Source organism: Lactuca sativa, chromosome 4, assembly GCF_002870075.4.
Source record: "Lactuca sativa cultivar Salinas chromosome 4, Lsat_Salinas_v11, whole genome shotgun sequence".
Taxonomy (NCBI): domain Eukaryota; kingdom Viridiplantae; phylum Streptophyta; class Magnoliopsida; order Asterales; family Asteraceae; genus Lactuca; species Lactuca sativa.
The window spans coordinates 47,940,333-47,965,184 of NC_056626.2; the positions used below are offsets into that span (position 1 = coordinate 47,940,333).

The 24,852-nt window shown below is 32.3% G+C and overlaps 3 protein-coding genes and 1 long non-coding RNA gene across 8 annotated transcripts; 1 reads left to right on the forward strand and 3 right to left on the reverse strand.

Annotated features, from left to right (window-relative positions):
- Positions 1–2,540: 2,540 nt before the first annotated feature.
- LOC111914746 (uncharacterized) lies at positions 2,541–4,870 on the forward strand. Of its 5 annotated transcripts, XR_002857925.3 has the most exons (7): positions 2,545–3,630; positions 3,746–3,800; positions 3,878–3,991; positions 4,225–4,292; positions 4,441–4,545; positions 4,619–4,676; positions 4,754–4,870. It is a non-coding gene; the product is annotated as an uncharacterized LOC111914746 (long non-coding RNA). The 5 variants fall into 5 exon arrangements; XR_002857924.3 differs by having other exon boundaries at positions 2,541–3,630; positions 4,429–4,545; positions 4,619–4,870; XR_006191235.2 differs by having other exon boundaries at positions 2,542–3,630; positions 3,746–3,795; positions 4,619–4,870.
- Positions 4,871–9,626: 4,756 nt separating this feature from the next.
- On the reverse strand, positions 9,627–10,596 carry LOC111914623 (protein FAR1-RELATED SEQUENCE 7-like). The gene is made up of 2 exons (XM_023910318.1): positions 9,733–10,596; positions 9,627–9,656 (listed from the first exon to the last, which is right to left on the reverse strand). The coding sequence occupies exons 1-2, from the start codon at positions 10,594–10,596 to the stop codon at positions 9,627–9,629; spliced, it is 894 nt and encodes a 297-aa protein (XP_023766086.1).
- Positions 10,597–10,650: 54 nt separating this feature from the next.
- On the reverse strand, positions 10,651–11,988 carry LOC111914624 (protein FAR1-RELATED SEQUENCE 5-like). Its single transcript, XM_023910319.2, has one exon. The coding sequence runs from the start codon at positions 11,986–11,988 to the stop codon at positions 10,651–10,653; it is 1,338 nt and encodes a 445-aa protein (XP_023766087.2).
- Positions 11,989–14,408: 2,420 nt separating this feature from the next.
- LOC111914607 (protein trichome birefringence-like 38) lies at positions 14,409–16,479 on the reverse strand. The gene is made up of 5 exons (XM_023910303.3): positions 16,226–16,479; positions 15,682–15,856; positions 15,413–15,588; positions 15,157–15,315; positions 14,409–14,826 (listed from the first exon to the last, which is right to left on the reverse strand). The coding sequence occupies exons 1-5, from the start codon at positions 16,465–16,467 to the stop codon at positions 14,538–14,540; spliced, it is 1,041 nt and encodes a 346-aa protein (XP_023766071.2). The 5' UTR covers positions 16,468–16,479; the 3' UTR covers positions 14,409–14,537.
- Positions 16,480–24,852: the final 8,373 nt, after the last annotated feature.

The window sequence follows — 24,852 nt, forward strand, 5'->3', positions numbered from 1 at the left end:
CGCGATTATAATTTTATTATAATTTGTATTAATTTTATTATAACTTTTATTCTAATGTTATTAATTTAATGTAATTATAATGAGAAATTCGAAATGGATAATCAATGACATGACATTAATTATAATGCCTAATAGGATGACATGTGTCAAACGGAGAACAAAATTATTCTTTTAATTAGAATATATATATATATATATATATATATATATATATATATATATATATATATATATATATATATATAAAGAAACCCTACCCCTTAAAATGCAAAGAAAGTGGGATGGGGGCATTGCTTTAGAATTTAGGATGATTTTTTGAGGAATTTTTCTGAATTAATGGGAGATTTTTAGAAAGCTGCCACGTTACTTATGGTGGGCAATGGAATTTAGTGGGATATTTAAATTTTGGATGATTTATGCTGGATTTATGGTGATTTTTTCAGCATCAAGACAAAAGTGGATCCTTGTTCAGTCGGGTCTTAGATTAGATGTTCCAACATGGCATTCTTCGTGGTACGTGCGGACATCTACCTACACGTGCACACTATGTTGTCTTCCCAAGACTAGGGAAAGTGGAAGCTATTGAATTAATGTAGGATTTTGTTGGATTATTGTAGAATTTTTGTTAATTTTTGGGGAATTTTAGAAGGAGGTCAAGTTTAGTAGTGGATAGGTGGCATCCTCCACTAAATAGATTCACTAATAGGTTTTTTTCACCTGTGGGGCATATAAATATCATTTATAAATATTGATATTTTTATGAGTTTTTGAGCTGCCGAAATTTGTAGGCTGTTTTTTTTCTTAAGCCCGTATTCTCGGCCCATCTAACCATATGTTTGAACAACCAATTAAATTGATTTTGAGTTTTAATTTAAGTTATTTTTACTCACAGCTATCTTCTTCATGGTTATGATTTGGGATTACGTGCCAACATAGACACCTGCCTCCTTTTCTCGGGATAATGACACTGTAGTACATTAAAGTTTTGACACTTGTCTAATTTGGCTACTAAAGTTTTTTTTGGTACATTAGACCACTAAACTCCAATTTTACCTTCTAATTATACCATTTTTCAAAATTTATCCCGGTTTCACCGGTTACCTTTGCCTAGCTGGATTTTTTCAATTTTTTATATAAAAGAAATCAGTACGTGGCCTTTTTCTCATTATCCCAAATTAAAAAACCTAGAAACTAATGCCTCACCACCACGTTATTTATATTATCCTCCAACCCTATGTCAAAGATTTCTCCGACGAAGCTACAATCGTCGCCTCCAACCAACCCCCAACCCCAACTCCACAATATCCCTGTAACTTCCCCCTCCTCCACCACTAAACCTTTCTGGAGAAATAACCTCCACCACCAACAAGATTTGCAAAATATTCAAGGATTTCAAGAACACCCATCAATCATTCAACAAATTCAAGATCAAAATATGGGTATCAATGATTATTCATATATGGCATCATCAAAAGTCTCTTCGATCTTGCACCCACGACAGCAGCCCTGGATTCTAAAAATCAATATCACAACTCCGGCTACACTCCAGATCTTCCCTTTGATACCATTGCTTTCAGTTTGCATACAAGGGTAGTGCATCTTATGGTGGTATGATTCATAGGAGGGTACCTGGTGGCTTGAAATTTGCATACGAGGTTAGTACATCTTCATCAGAACACCACCTGAGGCTCATAGCCGAGACATTGGGCCAAATGGTTCAATCAGGGTCTATGTCGTTTGGGCTTCAAGCTGAAACTGAAACAGGTAAGATACCATCTCAAGAGATCGTGGACGCTTAAGCTTTAGCAGCTTCGAAGAGCCACAATGAAGTTGAAAGACGACGTCGAGAGCGCATCAACAATCATGAATCATCTTGCCAAACTTCGAAGCTTTCTTCCCATTACCACCATAAACAAGCTACTAGAACAATTTAAGCCCTAAAACTAAAATCTTGAACCCAAAAGCAGAGGTAGAGGTAGAGAACAATGTCACCATGGAGAATCCAAGCTAAAATCTGAACGGCAACAAGTTGTTGGTGAAGCTTTTTGACATTGTTCCTTTCAGGCGGATATGTGAATCTCTTGGAAGTCGCGAAAAACACAGATCCATAGCCGAGACTCCGTTCTAGATTGTCTGGGCTCCTTCTATCTCCTTCTAGCTCCGACTATGGATTAAATACCGAGACTCCATTCTCGGAATCTGACTGGACCGATTTATGGTCTCTCCATTACCAGGCTTCGATTCTTCAGCGTTTATGGGCTTTGGGATAGACCAGACATGACTTACTTCTTCTTCACTAAAGAGGTGGTGTGTGACTTCACGTATATCAACAACATCGTGAACTGCGACTAAAAGCACCGGAAAGGGTAGAAGAAGAAAGGATCGACACAATTGAGGATATACAATCTTGGGATCAAGATGCCACGAAACGACGACGTACCTTTCAATCATGCTAACACAAATCCACTATTAATTTTTAATTTAAAATAAAAAATAAAAAAACCACATGACCCAAGGTAACCGGTGAAACCGGGATAAATTTTGAAAAATGGTGTAATTAGAAGGTAAAAATAGAGTTTAGTGGTCTAATGTACCCAAAAAAAAAACTTTAGTGACCAAATTAGACAATTGCTAAAACTTTGATGTGTTTTCCCTCCTTTTTCTCTTGTCTATTGCCAGCTGCCCCATCTACGTTCGTTTTCTTTATGCCACCTAGCATGTCACCTATTCTTCACTGCTTCCCTCGATTAACAAGAAATGCTATCTCCATCTACCTATCGCTTGTGATATTCCTTTCCGATCAATAAACTTCTTCATCTCCGATATCCATCTCTTCTTTCCCATCTACAACTCAAACCCTAAAACTCTTATTAGTGTCAATGACTACTGTCATCTTGCATTTATGTTAGGGTTAAGATTGTAGATGAAGAGGGCAACTCACAAACAACAAAGCTTTTGACAAATGGGACCAAATTGAGCTCAAGCTTGGTAAATCAATCAGTGAAAACCCATGTTTTCTTTCCTTCTTCGCCTCCTCGCAAACAGCAAAAAAGCATCGATACAGAGCAATTTGATGTCATCCTAAGAAAGCCCTAAAGCTTTAGAGGGCGTGTATGGTTTTCTATAAGCACGTCTCTTTAAATGGTTTTCTAGACAGGCTTTTCTTTCTTTTTCTGTCTTAGAAAATTAAAATCTTCTTATTTAAAGTCAGTCCTTGACCGCCTCATGCTTCGGTCAGGCATCGAACGGCTGTTAATACTTCCCCCACCTCACGCCACCGTCAAAGCTTCGTGTATGCCTTCTTCACTCATTCTTCATCTTCACCTCAGCTTCACACCATGTCTATAAGGCGGTCTTCATGGGTTTTGAAAAATACGGTCAACACCTGCCAGGCTTCTGTCATTCTTGCTTCAGGCTGAGGCAGGATACTTACTTCACAGTGGGTTTTGCTTCATTTTCGGCGTTTCCCCCAAAGCAGCTTGTCATCTCCTCTTCCTTAAAGAAACATGTCCACTAATTAAATTAATATGTGTATCCTACACCGCCTTTCCTCCGGACGACAACTCTTCCTTTTTCTTTTTGAAGAATTGTGTGAATGTAAGCATATGACTCTCTTAATTTAAACTCAAGGTAGGTTCTGAATTTACATTTCATCTAGGGTTTTTAAATTTCTCACATGCGAAATCGGGGCAAAAGTTGGTTTCCATTCTATTTACTAATTAGTTCAACCTTTTTATTGTGATAGGATGTTCAAAGTTGGAGACTGAAGATGGTCGACTTAATAGCTACTATGATGTAAGGTAAGTTCTAGCACAATAATTTTACTCCCATATATGCTTCTAATTTTTATTAACTGAACATGATTGTTATTTTTTAGTGGATACACTTCGTTGGATACTTTCTTCTTGATGAAATGCATGTAAACTGTTTGAAACAAAATGCCTGGATGAGATTTCAGTTGAATATTGATCTGAGATGGTACATAATTAAGGTCAGCCAATTTCCTTCCATCCAAGCTTGCAATTAAGTTGCACAACTTGTTTGATGTTTTCCTTATATGGATTTTTAGAATTTTATTCTTTTTGTCGCTTAATACTTTACTGCTTATTTCATGAATCAGGCCTATAAACAACCGACCTAAAATTTAGCATTAATTAAGTTTATTTGATGCTCTATTTTATACAACTTGATGATGGCTAGTGATGAAATTCGGTATATTTGCAGCCATGAAACAATATCAAAATTAGAAGTCAGAAGCAGAGCAATCCTTTCTCTTGTCATCACATAATAAGGTACTTTTGTGATATAATGTTGTTCATTAGAAAATGAGATTTGTTTTTAACATTAAATTTTTTTCAACTGTTTCCATCATCTTACATTTAACTTAAGCGTAACAAATTATACATTCTCCAACTGATGGTTCTATAGTAATGATATTAGATGAAGGCGTGGCTTGTCATTTGAATGGGAAGCCGCGAGTGCCAACCTTTGAAACATGACTTGCATTACTGGAAAATATCAACGCAGATCAAGAAAGCGTTCTTTGTATATATCAATTTTTTATTAAAATCTTACGTTTTCTATTATTTCCCGCTAATCATTATCTTATTTATTGTAGAGGATGCTACTTTCCAAATGTGAAAAGGAGTTCTAGAGAAAAAGGAATCGGATGATACGTATGTTAAAAATATGAATTTTATTTTCATTTTTTTTATGTACATATATTTCATCTCTATATCTTATTTGCATTTAGGTTTGTAAAGCGTTTACGAATGTGGTTTGCTTTTATTGTGACGAGACTGAATAGAATTTAGGCAACACAATTTTGGGATTCATATGCATATAAAAGCATTTTAATTTCATTTTTCTCTATTACAATATTTTCATTTCAGGTTTTTTTTTTTTTTTTTTTTTTTTTTTTTTTTTTTTTTTTTTTTTTTTAAGGGTAGTGTGCTTTGAAAAGTGATCGGGTGATGTGTGTCATGGTTTTCTGTGTGTACATGTGTGTGAGTGTGTATCGATTGTGGTTGGTTTAAAAAGTTATGATTCTATTGAATGTGAAATTTTACATTAGATTGTAAGTGGATAGAGCGAGTGTTCCCTACATTGAAATTGATACTCTTTCTTGTTCATGTGTAAAAGGCATGATAATAGCGTAATTTTTGTTTTCCTGTTTGAATGGAAAGCTTTTACTTCAGGATCCAGAAATTAGTCTGAATTTTCTGATGCTAAGCTTTTGGAAGAAACGAGAAAGAAACTTGAAGATCTATCAACGTACTTTCATATATATATATATATATATATATATATATATATATATATATATATATATATATATATATATATATATATATATATATATATATATATATATATATATATATATATATATATATATATATATATATATATATATATATATATATATATATATATATATATATATGCTTAGGTTATTTTGATTTTACTAAGTATTGTGTGCTAGAATGCACAAATCTGGACCAATGGATGAAATTAATCAATGGACATGATTTGAGGGTGTATGATACTACAATGGGGTAACATGTAGCATATAATCATACAATTTTAAGCAAAATGGTATTTTGGACAATTAACTACATTTATAAAAGGAAATTTTCGGATTTTTAGGGATGATTAATTCTCCTAATTTAAAAAAAATCTGAATTTTTTAATTAATTCAATTTCAATTTTTTACCGATTTTATTCTGTCAGAATATTATTTGTTAGAATGATGCTCTTTCAGAATTTTATTCTAATAGAATATTATTTTGTTAGAATGATGCTCTTTCAGAATTTTATTCCAATAGAATATTATTGAAGAAAAACAAAATTTCTGAATCAGATGTTGAAAAATAACAAACATTCTAATATATTCTTATACATCCAAACTTAAATACAAATTCATACATATTCTTACAGACTAAAATCTTTATACATTTTAATATAATTATACATATTGTAAGAGAATATCAAGGTCTTCAAGGCCTTCTTCCAGCCATTCCTATCACAAATACAACAAAAACTAATAATTGTTAAAAATATGTTACTTACAATTAACTATCACTTAATATATTCTGGTAGAATACATAGATATATGATATAATGCATATAATACATTCTGGCAGAATACATCGATTTTATTCTGATAGAATATATAGAATACATTCAAAGGTATTGTATTTACAGCTAGTAATTCTGACAGAATGCATACCACAAGGTTAAATTCTTTAAATATTCTTTCAGACATTTCAACAAACACTTGTTAGACATTATCATCAAACAAGCCAAAAACCATATTTGATTTACTTGCAATAGTTTACATATAAACATAATTTCCAGCAACATGATTTAGAATGCATACCACAAGGTTCAAAGAGTAAATTAATTTGTGTTGATGAAAAATAAAAGGCACAAACAACCTAGAATTGTATTCCATAACCAAAAGAAAAACAAAATATATGGCAGACCCATTAAAGCATAGAAATGTGGTTTTCATATAAGATTTGAAAACATTATTTTGTAAGAAAGAAGAGCATCCACATAAAAGAAATTGAAACTCATCAACTTGAACACATGAATAAAAAATGTTACTTACATTATAAGGCCCTGATACAAGAGCTGGAACCATACATACTAACATCTTTTTCTATGCTTCCTTCTAATTGAAAGTGACTCATTAAGCAAGAAAGAACAAATTTTGGAATAAGTAACTGAAGTTCACTGAGACATTTTAACAAACAGCTGGTGTGCAAATCGAAATATTTTCAATTCCACCAACAGTTCACTAAGACAGCAAGTTGGAATATTTTCAATTCTACATAACTAAAGAACTTACTGTCTAAATATGACATTTTTTAACAAAAAAAAAAGTTACCTGGATCTGATCGATGGTGTGTGCCATGTGTCTCGTTACTAATCTTTGTAGAAAAATCAATCATATGACGTGAAGATGATGACTGTGTTGTTTGTAGTATATGAAGATGATGAAGAAAATGTCGACGACGGTGTAGGGTTAATTATTTGGAGACTTGAAAATGATAAGGTTTATAAAAAAAAACTGCACATGTGATTTAAGGGACCATCATTCGACTTCCCTCAATCGTCTGATGCCTTCTCGATCTGATGAAGACGACGATGAGGATCGAAGTCCCTTTCTCAGCCCTCCCTGCAAATCTGTTTGACCCTCACTAGTGCCCTTGATTTTTGACTGCTCCCATTCGATCGTTCCTTATTCCCGATCTGTTGAAGAAGACGCGTCCCCTCTTTGTGCATTTAGGGTTGTGGATATGATGATTTTAAATAAGTCAAACAATAGTAGACGTGATTTAAGGGATATACCAAATATATAAGAATTTATTTTTAGTTTATAAAAACAAAATGACTCATCTACCCTTTTTTTTACATTAATGATTTATTTTTTTCTTGAATTCTTATTGGTGCATTTAGGCACACAATAGTTGCTAAAAACATTTGAACCTAATTCTATATATATATATATATATATATATATATATATATATATATATATATATATATATATAAGAGTTATATGGAAAATAAATGATTAGGGCAACACATATTTGAACCAATGAAAACATGACAACACATCACTTCCACAATAACTTCCACAATACATTACTTGTGAAGAAAGAAATTGACACGTGTCATTTGATTATTGGTTCCGGTAGATGTTGCCCTAGTTATTTGTTTTCTATAGAACTCATTCCTATATATATATATATATATATATATATATATATATATATATATATATATATATATATATATATATATATGGGCTTTAGGAATATATGGCTGTTATGTAGCCAAATTTAGGTACAGAACCTTTAAAACGTTGTCGTTTTCCTATAAAATAGATGAACGGTTTTCCACTGATTTTTCCTCCTCAAATTCGCATGTAATATTTTTCCAGACTTTTCCATTTACCCCTCCCAGATTGTTCGTCGATGTCATTCTCCCTACTTCCTACTTCCTTCTTCCTTATTGTTTGGCCCCAAGACTGTCCAAGGCCAAAAAAAATCAATTAGACAAAATTTCTCTAGAACCCTTCTTTCCAAAGAGTCAAATACGACCAGACACGTTTTGAAGATTGAAGACAATCAAAACTGAAATATGCTTATTTTGTATCCTAAATTCAATTTCTCCATCGAACTCTAGCATTGTAATACAATACACAGACGTACTCAGTGTCTTGAATTCGTTAATTTTGTGTTATTTTCCACTAATTGAACTACTCTACTCACTACGTATTTAGGTTATTTGGTTTGTGGGTATTCTTAATATGTTTATTATAAGTTGTTATTGGTTGAACACAGTGGAATTTCATGTCAATTTATTCAATTTAATCTTGTTGGGTTTTTCTTAATTTGCCTTTTACCAATTTTTGGGGTTTGAGGTTTAGTATGATCGATTTCCAAATTGACTTATGTCTGATTATTTGGTTCAGTTTGATGTATATCAGTTCACATGAGATGTACAGTGAAACGTAGTTGGAGAAAAATACCCAAATTATTGTTTTTTATGACATCGTTATGTTTATTGTTGAAAGCTTAAGTCGTGAATTTGTATTGATTTGCATACACACATTTGACTTTATAAGTAACAATTTGATATTGATTTGCGAAAAAAAATATTTGACCAAGTTGGTCTAAAGTTTATGTTTACTTAGTGGATTATTGTCAGCAAGAACATCAAAATTATTAAACCCATATTGTAACCTTTGCAAATTTGCTGATTTCATGTTGGTTGTTGCATCATGTTTACTTTAAAACCTCTTTAAGTCTTTCTTTTTGGTTTTGTGTTCACAGATCAACGTGGATACATCTACCATGGCTTACTTCACAAACCAACAACAAAGCTACCATGTATAATAGTATATATTGCAATTTATGCAACCGATTTTTATTAAAGGATCGTCCATGATTTTGTTATGGATTGCCCTCCATCTTTATTCGCCGCATCCGATTGCGAATGACAATTTACTTGAGATGATGCATCTGATTGCAAATGTTGTTATTAGCCTTTATGTCAAGAAAAAAATATTCTTATAATTTTTTGTAAACACAAGATATATTGTATACTCTTCCAATATTTTGTTTGTTAAATTGATAACGACTATATTAAAGCATCAATTTCTATTTTTTTCCCTTATTACAGCATCATACTGTCTATTATAGCATTGTACTTCTACTTTGTTTTGTTAGTGCATTGTATAGTGAAGATATAGTCGGTGCATACAATATTTCATAACAAAAAAAATCAAAGAAGGTGATTGGATGTTTTTACACAAATATGATAACATTATTAAATAGTAAAAAACAGTTTGAAATGAGAATCCACAATGGCAAATCACTAATTCAAATAATAATACACCTCCAAGTCTTAAATATAATTTGCATTGCGATTTGAGAAAACTCAAGCATCAAATATCATTTTCATTATTTTATTATGGGAACTCAAATCTCAAATAACCACTTCATCAGCAATGGTATAAGTCTGACATAAATCAAATGATAAAAAAATAATAATTTAGCAGCTAGTTTTTTTATTCTTTGCCAACCCTAAAATAACTTCAAAAAATAGCTTCATTGTTTGTCTTGTAAAGCCTCCTCTTCCTGATACAATAAAAAAAAGTTGAGAATTAGATTAGAAAAATCATGAAGCATTAGAAAAAAAAGAAACAAAAATTACCTTTTTTCTTGGACAACCAGTGGCATAATGACCCAATCCCTTGCAGTGAGAACAAGTTCTCTTTTTCTTTGCCACCTCCAAAGAAGACTTAATCCTGTTTGCATTTTTAGGACGCCCTTTCGTATTAGTAAGAACAACAGGATCCCGAATAGATATATGAGGCATCATGTCTACTTGGGAAATTCCTATACAAGAATCTTGAGATGCATTTTGAGGTCCATTTGGCTTTTTCTGAATAATTTCATCTTCTAAAAACTTTACCACTAAATTGTTGAATTTTTTTATCTTTGAAGGGGAGTCCTTTGCAAGTTCGATTGCTTTGGTACAATTTGCACGAACATACCATAGGGTTAAGGCACTAACTTCATTTTCAGTATTGATCTCATCCATTCCAACGCAACGAGCACCCACCCTAAACCTAACATCAAGCGTCCACCTAGGTAAAATATAATGATCAGGAAGAGTTTGAACATTCATCTTCTTAATCACATATAAACTATGTTTGCATAATATGTCATATGTTTCAAATTTAGCACACGAACATCTGACATCCACTTGATTCGTGAAACGATAGCTAACAAATCTCCAATGCGCTTTATCAATATTCACTTGGCCAACCCTATATTTGATTTCTTCTGTACATTTGTTTAATGTCTCATGAGTTGAATTTTGCGTAGCTTCTATCCATTCTTTTTTAAAAATCTCAAAAATATTTCTGGTATAACATTCACCTGCTTTTGCTTCAATTGGATGAATAGAAGATAGAATTGGCTTCGAGTTCATTGTCTTAAAGTCTTCATCTTCTTCAACGGATCTTCGAGATTCAACTGCTTTATCATATTGAACTACAAACTCGTTCAACATAGTCTTGGAATTAACAAATCCATCAAAAAAGGAATGAATGCTCTCACTTTTCCACTAGTTGTCATTCCAGCAAAAAAAAACATCCTTCAAGTAGGCTTTAACCCAATGTTTTCGTTGGTTATACATATCGGTGATCCAACAATAATTTTCAAGGTGATACTTACTACACATAACTTCCCAATCTTTTTCAAATTCTTCAATTGTATCACTTTTTACCCATCGTGTATAAGACTCCTTAAAATCACTATAATGGGCTACCAGCGGTCGAAGATGTTCAAGCTCATGCTTCTTAATATGCCATGCACAGTAGCGATGTCGAGTGTTTGGAAACACTTTTTTTATTGCATTACCTATAGCCTTATCTTGATCGGTTATCATTGCATATGGGTGCTTGTTGAACATGCACTTTAAAAAATGCTCAAATAACCATCGAAAAGTTTCTTCTTTTTTATTTTCTAGCAATGCACCACCAAACAGTATGGTTTGACCATGATGGTTCACCCCAACAAATGGAGAAAATGGCATCTTAAATTTGTTCGTCATGTATGTAACATCAAACACAACAACATCTCCGAATTTAGTATACGCATCCCTTGATCTTCCATCGGCCCAAAAAATATTTCGAGGTGACCCATCCTCAAATAAATCCACAACAAAATACTGGTTAACATCTACTAATGCTTTATCTTGAAAATGTTTGATAAGCCCATAAAACTCCTTACCTTTGTATTGTCTTCGTTGCTCAGATAAGACATCCACACATTGCTTTGAAGTAACATCAATGTCCTGTGGAGTTTTCATTGCATTAACAGCTTTTTTAATTTGAGAAGGCTTTAACCCCGATTGACCAAGTTCTATCATAAGAGATTTACATGCCAATGAACGATGTAACTTCCTATGAGAACGATGCTTCATTACTTTTGTAGGTGTAGTGCTCAACTCATGATTGTGGGTATCGTTAAACATGTCCACAAACCATAGCCCATCTTTTCCTTTTGAAATTCGAAGCATTGCTTGACATCCGGTCCTCAAATCTCTACGTCGTTTCTTTGCACCCACACATGAACTATTAGTCTTCGATCTTTTAAACCCTTCTTTATTGCAAACGTACATCTTACGGTAAGCCTCATTTGTCGTCTTATTTTTATAGTCCCAATGAATTCGTATACCAAATCCATGTAAAAAAGCATATTGATTATAAAACGTATAGGCATCATGAGGTGTATTAAAAACTTTTCCCATGATACTTTCATCTCCATCATGACCAAGATTTACATTGACATCAATTATTTTCTCACACTCTAAGGTTGATTCAAAATAACTATTTGCATCAATTTCTTCAACCATATGTATTTCAGTAGTGTCATCTGCTAGTCGAATGTCTGTGTTCATAGTGAATGACCTGTAGGTCATATAAGCACAAGAATAGAGATTTTTTTTAAAAAAAATTATAGCTAGAAATATAAAACGGTAAAGCTGTCAAACATAGTATAATTTAGTATGGTGCAAATAAAAATTATTTTCTTCCAGTATGTACTCTTCATAATTTAATATGTGCTTTATACAATTAAAGAAGAGAAAAACAGAGTAATTCCTATTATTTTCCTAATACTTGCAATATACATCATTGATCTTTCATTTTTCTTTTCTATAAAGAAATTTATTGGGATTTTAGCATAATAAATGAATCATGGCTTATGTTATCATATTACCTGTCACATCCCATAAGTGCACACACTTTAATTTGTTTATTTTCATCAATTATACACTACACAAACTAATTAGTACCTAGAACAATTTGATTAATGACTGGGAACGATTTGACTACTACCTGAAACATGGGATGTGAATTTAAAGAAGACGATCGCTGTAGAAAAATTAACGAGTTAATGAATTAAGAATCAATTTATACTATCTTTAAAAAGTTCAATCAATCTGTAACCATTTACGATTTTCCAATCAAACTGAAACGGAGATATAAAATGGAAAAAGACGGTACGAGAAGAAAAAAGTTCGATCAATCTATCATTACTTACGTTTTTTCAGTCAACCTGGAACAACCGATGTACGATCGAAAAAGACGACACGAGAAGATAAGGAACCGATTGCCGTATTAGGGTTGAAGATGATTAGTCAATAAAGAATGATCGTGCATGCTGATATTGAAAGAAGGAAAGAAACATTATTCTAAGAAACCGGGAAATCAATTAAAGAATTTGATTGTTTACCAACTAAACGACGTCGGTTTTCATATTCTATACCTAAGCTTAAATACCTAACAGCCATATATTTCCTTTTCCATATATATATATATATATATATATATATATATATATATATATATATATATATATATATATATATATATATATATATATATATATATATATATATATATATATATATATATATATTAACCTTTCCCTTTTATAGCATCTTATGATGTTATTATACTTTTGGAACATGTTTTATTTTGAGATGCCAAAGGAAATACCCAAATCACCCTTCTTATATGACTAGCATTCTTGAAGGAAATACCAAAATTTACCTCCGTGGGCCGTGATCAAATGTGACGGCATCCAAACTTCCCTAGTATATATATACAAAACTTTGTTTTTTAAAAAAAAAATGGTAAATCATTGTCCATGATATTATAATATTTTAAAATATTTACACATATTCTAACATCACGATCTTTTTTTGTTTATTTTTTTTATTATAAAGTTTAGAAAAACATAAATAAATATGATTTTTTTAATAGTTTTTAATTTATATTTTCATATTTTTATTTTTTTACACCCAAAAAATAAAAACTTACTACATTTTAACCCAACACGTTTTCTGAATTTCTTACTAAAATTTAAAACTCTACTCTTTTCATGAAATTATTTCTAAAGAATCTAGAAAAAGCATTTTTTGTCGACTACAACTGGTCATAAGGATGACAAACGTTGAGGTAGGGGAGATCTTTTGGGTCGAAAAGGGGAAAAGAGAGCACGATGCTGCTCAAAGCCCTTCCCTACAAACATTCATCTTAATCCTCGGTCGTGACAGTTTTTGATGTTTTCATCCTCTTCAAGCTGCAAGATCACCACCAGTAAGATGATTTAACCCAGGTACGGTTTTGGCTCCTTGGGTTGTATTGGAAAGGGAGTATTTTTGCTTCCGATTTTGTGAGGAATATGGATTTACGACACATAAAAAAGGTTTGGCGTAGGAAAATGGGTTGCCGGCGAGGAAAGAAGAAACCAACAGATACAGGGACGTCACACTTACAAAGTTTTTAGATGAAGTCATCAGGGGCAATTTTGTCAATTAACAATAAAATTCTGTGGATGCATAAAAATAGGCCGTGGAAGAATCATTACCCCTTTTAAAAAATTTGGTTGCAAGAGTAGCCAAAAGTGGCTAAAGCCCAACTACCGCGATGGCCGAATTCCGAACTACAGCTTAGGCCAATCTAAGGCCCAATCGGTTACATATTTTTTTTGTTTTTTTTGTTAATTTTTTTTTTTTTTTTTTACAAAATGCACTTTTTTCTCTCTTTTCAAAAGACTTACCAATAAAAAGTTATGTTCATTAATTCTCAATTTTTACAAAATTTTGTTCATGTTGATTTTGATCTTTTCTTCGTATTAAAAATCAAGATTATAAAACCTATTATTTTCCGACTAAATTCCCGATGTGTTCCGATTTTTGCTTGACCCATCATTATACAAAGCCCAAGGCGACTCACAAGTCACAATACAACTTCAATTCTTTAACGTCACAATTATTAACTTACCGCATAAAGTAGACGCAACCGGAAGGTGTTACGTTTTGAAGTAATCATAGAAATTTTTAATCAAATAAATGAGGTATATATTACTTTTTTGACCAATAAATAAAACCATATTAAATTTTGAGATACATTAATCATCAATATGTATGGGTCATAAATTTTAACCAAGAGCAGCAGATAGAAGCTGGTTCCATGTGTCTGGAACCCCGGCAACACACCAATGAGTACAATCCATTCCTCTGAAGGCATTGAAACTACTTGGATGTCCATCTTTTCTCAATTGTGACAATCTTGTTATGTTGAGCAATGACACCGGTTTTTTAACACCACTCAAAACTTGCTCCACCACCATCTCCGCCTTTGGCCACCCTCCATTGTACGTTGATCCGTTTACCGGAAGCGTTTCTTTCCCACAATTCGTGACCCCCGGCTCATTCCAATCGGCACCACTAAACAAATTTCATTTTAGACAATCAATATCTCGTTGAATAAACACAAGGAATGAAATACTGTATACTCTGTTTGTTACGGGGGACAAGATAAAACAGACTGTTTTGTACGGGACTACAATTGAAATTGAGACAGATGTAAATAAGACAAAAATTGTTATTTTTAATCCCATCAACAAAAAAATACTTGCTCTCAATCTCATTCACAGACAAGAATATGTGCTCCTTTTTTCACCATAAAAAGTACCCCAACTATAAGTCTTGTATCTCATGTCTAGTCCAGGCTAGTCTCATATAACAAATGCAACCAAAGATAGAATGTTAAGTTACTTGTAATGAGATGGGGAGACTCCTTGGAAAAACACTCTGGTTTTCTCTGTGTCTACATCGGAATCGATCCAATTTGCCCAAGTCGTTAAAGCCTCATGAAAAGCAACCATCCGATCCATGTCATGTAGTATTTTCGTACCTGTTTCGATATAATCCCATCTGCATCAAACCATAAAAATTGCAAATTATTTAATTATTATTAATGTCATTAAAGTGGCTTAAACAAAAATAATTAAAATTTATATTTTATACGCACGGTTGTTTTTCTCCTCGACGATACCACCAAAGCCAAGTATTGAAGATCAACACGTCGTTTTCCTTCCATACATCTCCATCTGTAATGGAGTCTAATTTCAAAACCCGACCGATTTCCTCTTGCGTTATGTCTACCAAGTAATGAGACAAGAAAATTGAAATCGAAACTCCATAATCCTACAAATGGACAAATATTTTATATATATTAACCTTTTTTATTAATATGTTTACAAATTAATCTTGTATTACAATTAATTATTAATTAATAACCTCATAGGTGACAGTTGTAGTTGAGTTAATGGTTTCTTCATGAATGTTGGACTCTGAAGGCAACGCAGCATGAAGAAGGCAAACCATTGATTGCCATTGATTTACGCTTACTGAATCACCAACATACATGATCTTTTTTCCGCTCATTTTTCTCAAGAATTCTTCCGCATCGAATCTGAGGTGTTAAAATAAAATTATTTCAGTTTTGATTCTTAACAAAAATTCATTGAACCAAACACCACCTAACATTCTTGAAGCGTGACGAAGAACATGAAGTTTTCTATTCAACATTAACAACACATGAATCATGAGACCTTCACAAAGAGACGTCTAAGAAAAGTTAAGATAATTGGAATCAATATTCAAATTAGAAAAACATACATATAATTCCAAAGGATGAGTACGGAGATCTAGCGTACTTGCATTACAAACATATTGTTGACTTTTAAAGAGTCAAACATAGTTATTGATTGGAATGTTTGATTAAAATTTGTTATAGATTATAAGTGTATATACATGGAGATCAAGAGGGGGAATGGGGTACCTGGGTAAGAGACAATGGGTGGGCTGCCATCTGAATTTAAGGTAGGTAAGGTCGGGGCGACCGTATTTGATGCAGTCGTATTCCTTTCGAATGTGCGGACATTTTGTTGAATCATACATAGGATACGAAGCATCGTATACCCAACTTCCTTCGTACAAATCGCACTTATAACTATATACTGCTGCTGACAACACTCCAAACAAAGTTACCACCCAACACAAACTTCTCTCACCCATCATCATTCCCACACCCACAAAAATAAACCACTTTACTTATATATATATATATATATATATATATATATATATATATATATATATATATATATATATATATATATATATATATATATATATATATATATATATATATATATATATATATATATATATATATATATATATATATATATATATATATATATATATATATATAAAATACAGAGAGAAGTAGCTTTTTGTATAAAGACAGAAGGAACAAGTGATCTGGACCACCACGTTTGTATATCAACGTTGGCCGTTAGACTTTGGGGAAATTAGCTATTGATGTCTTATTTGTTGTTTAACGAACATGATGTCTAAATCTTGAATTAGTTAAAAAATTTTGGATTTTCTTGCTATGTTGGAGATTATTTTCTTGATCAAATATCACAAATAATGAATAGATAACTATATAAATCATGTATTATATAAAAAGTAAAATCTATTTGTTTCTAAAAAATGTATTTATTAATATGGATTTTTGAAAAATTATCACGTTTTTAAATATATTTTAAGACGTATTAACTAAAAAGATTTGTATGTGATAGTCAATCTTATTAATTAATGTTTTGAAATTTAATTTACTTGGCAATTTACTTTTCTATTGTTGGCAATAAGATATGCCATTAAAGCTAGGTAGGGACACATAAGGAATAATCCCTTTTGTTGAGTATATGATTTATGGATATTAATCATATTCTAATAAATTTATATGGAAAATTTAGGCTATATTTTTAACATTAAAAAAATTAAATTATTTTACATAAATGAAATACGTAATCTGTAATCAAACAAAAATCCGAAATATTGATGAAGTATGTGCTTAACATGTAGATACATCTAATATTTGATGTATGATCATATCGGTTACTAGGGACAGGCCCGTCGCAGAGGGTGGACGATAGGGGCGATCGTCCAGGGCCCATCATTTAAAGGGGTTCAATTTTTTTTATGGAAATTGTTATATTTAAAAGATAATCCTAATAATTTTCTTTTAATTATTGATTTATTATAAAAAAACTTGACGACATTTGTGTTTTTTTAAGGGCCCATTTTTTTCTCTCGCCCTAGGCCCAAAATATGTTTGGAACGGCCCTGAGACGGTTACAAACTTATAAGGTGGTGTAATATTTTCGTCTTATTAAAATGACTAAAATATTTTAAATAGAACAAAATAAAAACTTTGTGACGAAAATAAGAACATAAAACAATTAATTTCAGATAACCATTGCTATTTAAAAATTGTTACAATTAAATTTTAATCAAATATTTGCTATTTTAAATTGAACTTCAAGTTTTCAAATTTTCTATTTTCTAATTAAGTAAATAAATTCATTTAGTCATAAATGCACTTACTTCTGTTTGTTGTCACGATTTAATACTACTTCATTGATACTTTTCTATTAAATAATAATAATAATAATAATAATTGAAATGCTACTAAATAAAGATCTTTATCAAAAGTCAAACTTGAATATATATATATATATATATATATATATATATATATATATATATATATATATATATATATATATATATATATATATATATATATACACTGTACTTAGCTTTGTATTTTGTAAATTCAAACAAATTATTAATTATATTAATTAAATTAACATCTTTGTCAAAAGTAATATATTATACTTAGTTTTGTATTATGTAAATTCAAACAAATTATTAATTATATTTATTAAATTATGCTAGACATTAATTACAATTTTTTTTATTATCATCTTATTTATTAATATATTATATTTTTTTAATAATCTTTTTCGCTGTTTTTATAAATAATTATTTTTAACAACCTTTTTTTTTGTAAGTTTTTTGTAACTAACAGTAGACAACATACTACTTTTGATTGTTCACGAGAAATAAGAACTATGGTGTATTCGGTTGTCCAAAGTAAATTGTAAATTGTGTACAAAATAAATTAGTCAAAATGAAAATTGAGTCAAAGCAAATTGTATTTGATAAGTTGGAGTCAAACGTAACTTGTTACAAAATCTTTAATATTAAGAACTTATTATTCGAAATAAAATATTAAAAATTTATTATTAAAAATAATAATTAACGAAAGTGCACCGTAAATAATTTTTTATCAACAAAATATTTAGAATTTTAAAAAATAAAAATATATTTTAGTAAATTGCTGAAACAAGTTATATAAAAACACATTATATTTAAATGATTCTAAAAGATAAAATAGAAATATTAAAAAGTGTTTTTTAATTATCACTTAGTTATTAGTATATAGTAATGAGTTTTGACTAAATGTGTTTTTTTTAGTTAATGTTGTTTTTTAGTAAATTATGTGTTTATTTAGTCATTGCATAATATTAATAATAATAATAATAATAATAATAATAATATGTTTTAATATGTTCAAAATTTTAAACAGCACATTTTATTAAAATGCTAAAAGAATTTTAGAATAAAGATTTTTATACATAAAGAATTTTAGAATAAAGACACTTGAAGACATGTTGAGAGTTTGCGTCATATATTTCTTAGTGAGTTAGGACTCCTACCTTCCATTAGTTGAGTTTTCTTACAACAACCACTATCACTCCAGTATCGGTGTGCCGCCATTGGAGCTTCTTTATGGGAAGAAGTGTCGTATCCCGGTATGTTGGGGAGAGGCCGGACACAGGGTCATGGAAAGACCGAAGTGGTTCTTCAAACGACAAAGCATATTCAACTTATCAGGAAGTAGTTGCAGACGGCTTAGAGTCGGTAGAAGAGTTATGCTGATAGATGTCGATCTGAGTTGGAGTTCCAGGTCGGCGATATGGTTTTACTGAAGGTATCACCCTAGAAGGGTTTAATACGCTTCAGGAAGAGGGGCAAGTTAGGGCCCATATATATTGGGCCATTTCGAGTATTAGCCAGGGTAGTTAAGGTAGCTTATTGGTTGGATTTGCCTGAGGAGATCAACCAAATTTACAACACCTTCCATGTTTCTCAGCTTCAGAAGTATCTGGCTGACGATTCAGGGGTTGTTCCTTTGGATAATATTCAGGTTGATTATAGTTTGAACTATGTCGAGAAACCAGTGACGATTTTGGATAGGAAGACAAAGGCCTTGCGTAACAAGGTGGTATCTTTGGTCAAGGTCCAGTAGCAGCATCAAAAGGGTTTTGAATGGACTTGGGAACCCGAGGCAGATATGTGAGAGCACTACCCTAGGTTGTTCACAGCACCGGACTTCGAGGACAAAGTCGGACTCAAGTGAGGGAGAATTGTAACATTCATTATTCAAGTAATTTATATTTTTGACCCTTAGTGTGAATTTTGTTTGCAAAATTGGTCATGTGGCTCTTTAAGTGAAAATGTGTGGGCTGTCTAGTACGATGGGCGTACGCGACTGATGGACAAACCCTAATTTTTAGGGTTTTGACCCTATTTAAGCATCATTATCTCATTGAGACACCTTCATTAATCAACCTCCATCCCTATTTTCGTCCCAAGCAAACCCTAATTCCCTTATGTGTGTATTTTGAGCTTGAAAGTGTGCTTTGTGGTGTTCTTGAAGGAAGGAGAAGGAGAGGAAATCATCTTGGAAGCTTAAGGCACTTTAGATCCAGAAGTATTTTGGCCTTAAGCTTCATTTAAAGGTATAAAGCTTGGACCTTGATATATTATTTGCTTAGATCTTGTTAGTCTAGAAGTTATATGTGTTTTTTTTTCACACCACCGGCCGAGGCAGCAGAACACGTCGGGTTGTGCGACTTAGTTCATGGGTCACAAGCAAATTGAATATACATTGCAAGTATAACAATAGCAAAACAATAATTTTATATTCCACTTTAAAGTTTGAATGAATGGTTCATACATAAATATTAATAAGTACAAGAATTTGCCTTTACAGATAGGCCAATATAACAAAAACTAGAGAAAACTAAGTTGCCCGAAATCCATGAACATTTCTTAAGATAAAAGTTGGTTCAGTAATCTCCTAAAAATACATGTAATTTGAGAGTCAACACAAAGGTTTGTGAGAGTTACAAGTTTCTGCTAAACGTAGTAATAATACTTTTAAAAAGTCTGAAAAGTATTTCCCTTGTAGTTAAAACCATGTTTGGTAAAGAGATAAATTATAAGTAAATCCATACTTGAAATGTTTGACCAAGAGAGAAAGCATAAGTAATTCCATACTTAAAATGTTTGATAAAGAGATAAATTATCAAAAAATCTATACTAAAAATGCTAGATAAAAAGATATAAGTAAATCCATACTTAAAATGTTTTGTAAAGAGAGAAACCGAATTCATGGTTTTTAGATAAATGATCAAGTTAATGCTTATAGTGAGTCCTATAATCGAGCTATGTGACTAGATATAATCTATTACGATGCTTCATCGGACGTCGTGGATAAATGACGAAAGATAATTACCACCCGCTTTGATTGATCCATTGAGGTTGTAGGTAGCAACCGCTGGCGGATGTGTCAACCCGTATAGATGTATACATATGTATCGTGCTCCAAGGATTAACGGTTATAGCCGAGTGGGTATACTACGTGGTTAAATTTAGGTAATGAATAATGTCTCACTATAAAAGTCATTAACTAAGGTATACGATATAGTTGTTCTATAAAAGCAGAGTAAATTTGATATATTCGTAAAAGTGTATATCACTTGTTTAAATAGATAGTACGTTTTTCAAGCGCGCGAATAATTCGAAGATATAAGTGTTATAATTTATACATATCTATTTAACATATGTACAAATTTATGCATGATATAGGTAAAATAATGCAAATTTGATAAACATTCATAACTCATATTTTTTTTATAACCATTAATTCGTACAATTATAATATTCTTATGATTTATAATTTATAACATGCATCATATAAGTTATATTTTCTAGTTCTAACGTGTTTTAAACCACTATGACATGCATATGTCATAATATATTATTTTGTCAAAATATTAATTTAAGCTAAATATAAGTTCGACATGCATTTTTCATAATCGATACACATTTTTCATTTTTATTCTCCCCCAAAATAATAAAAACGTTAAAAGGGGCTGTAAGCACTCACCCTTGATGCGTGAACTCGGACTAGGTTTGATTTGGTGAAGCGTGACATGAGAATCACCAATTTCTTCTTCTTGCGTTGAAACAAACAACTCGAACTGTTTTGTAATATTTTTAACTAAAGGGTCTATTTTTGTAACTTAACTAACCTATAGGGATTAGTTTGTAATTCTTGAATAAATGGGACTGTTTTGATTAATATGTGACATCCCCATTTTTCATGGCCAGAAAAAACCGATTTGTTTATGCTTGTTTTTTTAAAATGAGAGTAATCTTTTAAATAAAAGAGTTTGGGAATTTGTTCCCAAAACAAAATATGATAAAATTTATCAAAATGTTTCTCAAAGAGAATGTATTTTCATTAAATAATAAAACATCGGGATGTTATGTTCCGATACAAACCAAAAGCATAAACAATATAAAATAGACCTTACAACAATTATTTACAACTAGTGATCTATAATCCAAAATCTCTCGTCAAGTCCATCAACTTATACCCTTGTGCCATTACCTGTAATGCAAAGAAAACTGAGTGGGTCAGGCTTGGGAGCCTAGTGAGCATATAGGGTTTTCAACCCACAATAATACATTTATTATATTCAATTATCACACAATCAACCAAAATACTCATTCCCATTATGTCCTTTATTTCTTAAGGATTTACCCTAAGAATCAACTATCATTTATCCATTTATTCCTAAGGATTGACCTAAGGAATTGACACAAAGTCCACCCCTGCCAAGGTCCACAAATTACGACTGTTAAACACTTAGTTCAACATACTTAACAAACAACTAGTTCTAACACTCCTAGTGAACAATTAATTCAAAACATCTGGTGAATACTTAGTTCTAAAACACTTAGTGAACACACTCAGTTTAACAACACCAAGTGAACACATCTAGTTCAAAAATACTTAATGAACACATTGAGTCCAAAAATACCAAGTAAACACATAGAGTTCGGAAATACCTAATGAACACATTGACTTTAAACACCAAGTGAACACATAGAGTTCAAAAATACCTAATGAACACATTGAGTTCAAACACCAAGTGAGCACATAGAGTTCAAAAATACCTAATGAACACATTGAGTTCAAACACCAAGTGAACACATAGAGTTCAAAAATACCTAATGAACACATTGAGTTCAAAAATACTTATTATTTCGTCTCACATCAACTATTTCATCTACCCATGTTCTACCCAGCATATTTGTAGATGCAAACACATATGCAGTTTAAATCTTTTAAAACATGTATAAAATATTTTTTCAACATCTATCTCAAGTAAACAAACAATGTATAAACACATAGCACGTACTTCATAGCAAATACTTCATATCTATGCGGTAGAAGAAAGTGAATATACATTCACACATATAACAACAAAATATACACATAACACGTATTTCGTATAAAATACTTCATATTTATGCGTTAGAAGAAAGTAACCACACACTCACTTGGTTAGACGATGCTCGGACAGCACTACAACTCTAAGAGTAGATATTCTTCGGTGAAACGGGGATCACTTCACACACCGGGTTTCTCGCGGGCAGAGCTTCGGCTCGGAAACTCTTTTCTTCTCGGGATCTTCGGACTTCGGGACTTGCTTCGGGTCTTGGGGTGATACCAGGGCTTCATGGGGTTAAAATTGCACGTAAAACGATGTAATATGGGAGAGAGATGAGAGAATGAGCAACAAAACTCGGTTGGCCCTTCAAATCTATTTATAGGGCAAAATCTTCCATTGTCACGTCGTGGCACCTTTTTCCACGTCATGGGCTTGGTTGTCACTGCATGCGTCATCGCAATTTGCATCTGGGGGACTCCCGGAGGTGTCAGAAGACTTTCCACGTCGTGGCACTGCTTGCCACGTCGTGGTATCTGACAGTTTTGGGGTTTCGCGCCCCAAACTTTAGAAATTCATAACTTTCGCATACGAACTCCGTTTTCGACGTTCTTTATATCGATGCGTAGGTGAGATTATGCTTTACAACTCTCGTTTAGACTCCATTGGCTAATTTTGACTTTATTTTTAATATATTATAAATATATTACTTATATATTATCTTTAGTAGGTCAGGACAGGAAAACTCCGTTCGAAATTCATAACTCCTTCATCTGAACTACGTTTTCGTCTGTCTTTTTATCGTTGGACTACTATCGAAGACATCTTCGACTCTCATTTTGATCACTAAGGATAGATATCTATCTACCTTAAATTCACTATTTACGTCGCGCTGGGTCGTGTCGGTTCTGTCGCGAAACTTCGATAGGTCATAACTTCTTCGTTATAACTCGGATTTTGGCGTTCTTTATATGCACGGAAACCTTGTGACATATACTACAACTTGGTTAACATTAATTCTTCTAAATAATATTCCATCAAAAAGTCATTTTTGATGCTTATCGTCTCTAAATTGACTAGCCCGGATCTACGAGCGTTACATAATAAATAGCAAAGGAGGTGTTGTTTTCAATAAATGGAATCAATATTTGGGGATTGGGTCTGATTTCATAATGTATTCTCAAAAGAAGGTTGATTTTGATTAATTTAAATCAAAATTTGAGTTTCCTTTGACTTTTGACTGGTTAAAATAGAAACATGATTGAAACAATCGAAATGTTGTCGATGGTTGACTGATCTTGCGTCGAGAGGGAGGAGCACCTCATGTGCTTCTCTTGGTTCGAAAATAGCAAGGTGGTGGTTGAAACTTATCGGTAGTAGCAGGTAAGTGGTGGCAGCAAGCAGTGATGTGTCTCCATTGTTTCTTTCCTTGCGTCCGACAGTCGATCGGTGAGGAAAAAATGGAGGGCGGCGATCGATAAAAGGAGAGGCAACACAACAACATCTCATTGCTTCTGTTTCCGATGATTTCAATGAGAGAGAGGGTAGGATGTTGCTCCTGAAGCCTCTTTGCTACTTCTCGTTGTTTTTTTGTATTATTTTTTTATCAGTTAACCATGAGGGATAAAGGGAAGGCAATGTTCCAAGGGGTGTTTGGTTTGCTGTCTTGGTGGCCGAAAAATAGCTCCACCTCCGGTGGAGTTTTCTCGATCGAAAATGAAGAAGAAGGAGGGAGGGAGATCTGGAACATAATAACAAGCAGAGGTGGGTGTTGTTTGGCTGATGAGATACGAACGAGAGGGGAATAAAGATTGTTATAGAGAGAGTGAAATAAATAAAAAAAATATTTGATATGGACTTGTCATGAGTCAATGGCATGTGATATGGGTCTGCTTAAGAACACCAGAGCTAATTTCAAAATATGGCACTAGGGTCTTCTCATCCCCTTTAGTTTATCCTACAC

Excerpts from the sequence above, each read along its gene's own strand:
- LOC111914624 (XM_023910319.2), bottom strand. The coding sequence starts at position 11,988 with ATGAACACAGACATTCGACTAGCAGATGACACTACTGAAATACATATG.
- LOC111914607 (XM_023910303.3), bottom strand. The coding sequence starts at position 16,467 with ATGATGATGGGTGAGAGAAGTTTGTGTTGGGTGGTAACTTTGTTTGGA. Across the intron at positions 15,589-15,681 it reads CTACAACTGTCACCTATGAG|GATTATGGAGTTTCGATTTC; the intron begins GTTATTAATTAA and ends GTCCATTTGTAG. Across the intron at positions 14,827-15,156 it reads GTCTCCCCATCTCATTACAA|TGGTGCCGATTGGAATGAGC; the intron begins GTAACTTAACAT and ends AAATTTGTTTAG.
- LOC111914623 (XM_023910318.1), bottom strand. The coding sequence starts at position 10,596 with ATGTTGAACGAGTTTGTAGTTCAATATGATAAAGCAGTTGAATCTCGA. Across the intron at positions 9,657-9,732 it reads CTGGTTGTCCAAGAAAAAAG|GAAGAGGAGGCTTTACAAGA; the intron begins GTAATTTTTGTT and ends TTATTGTATCAG.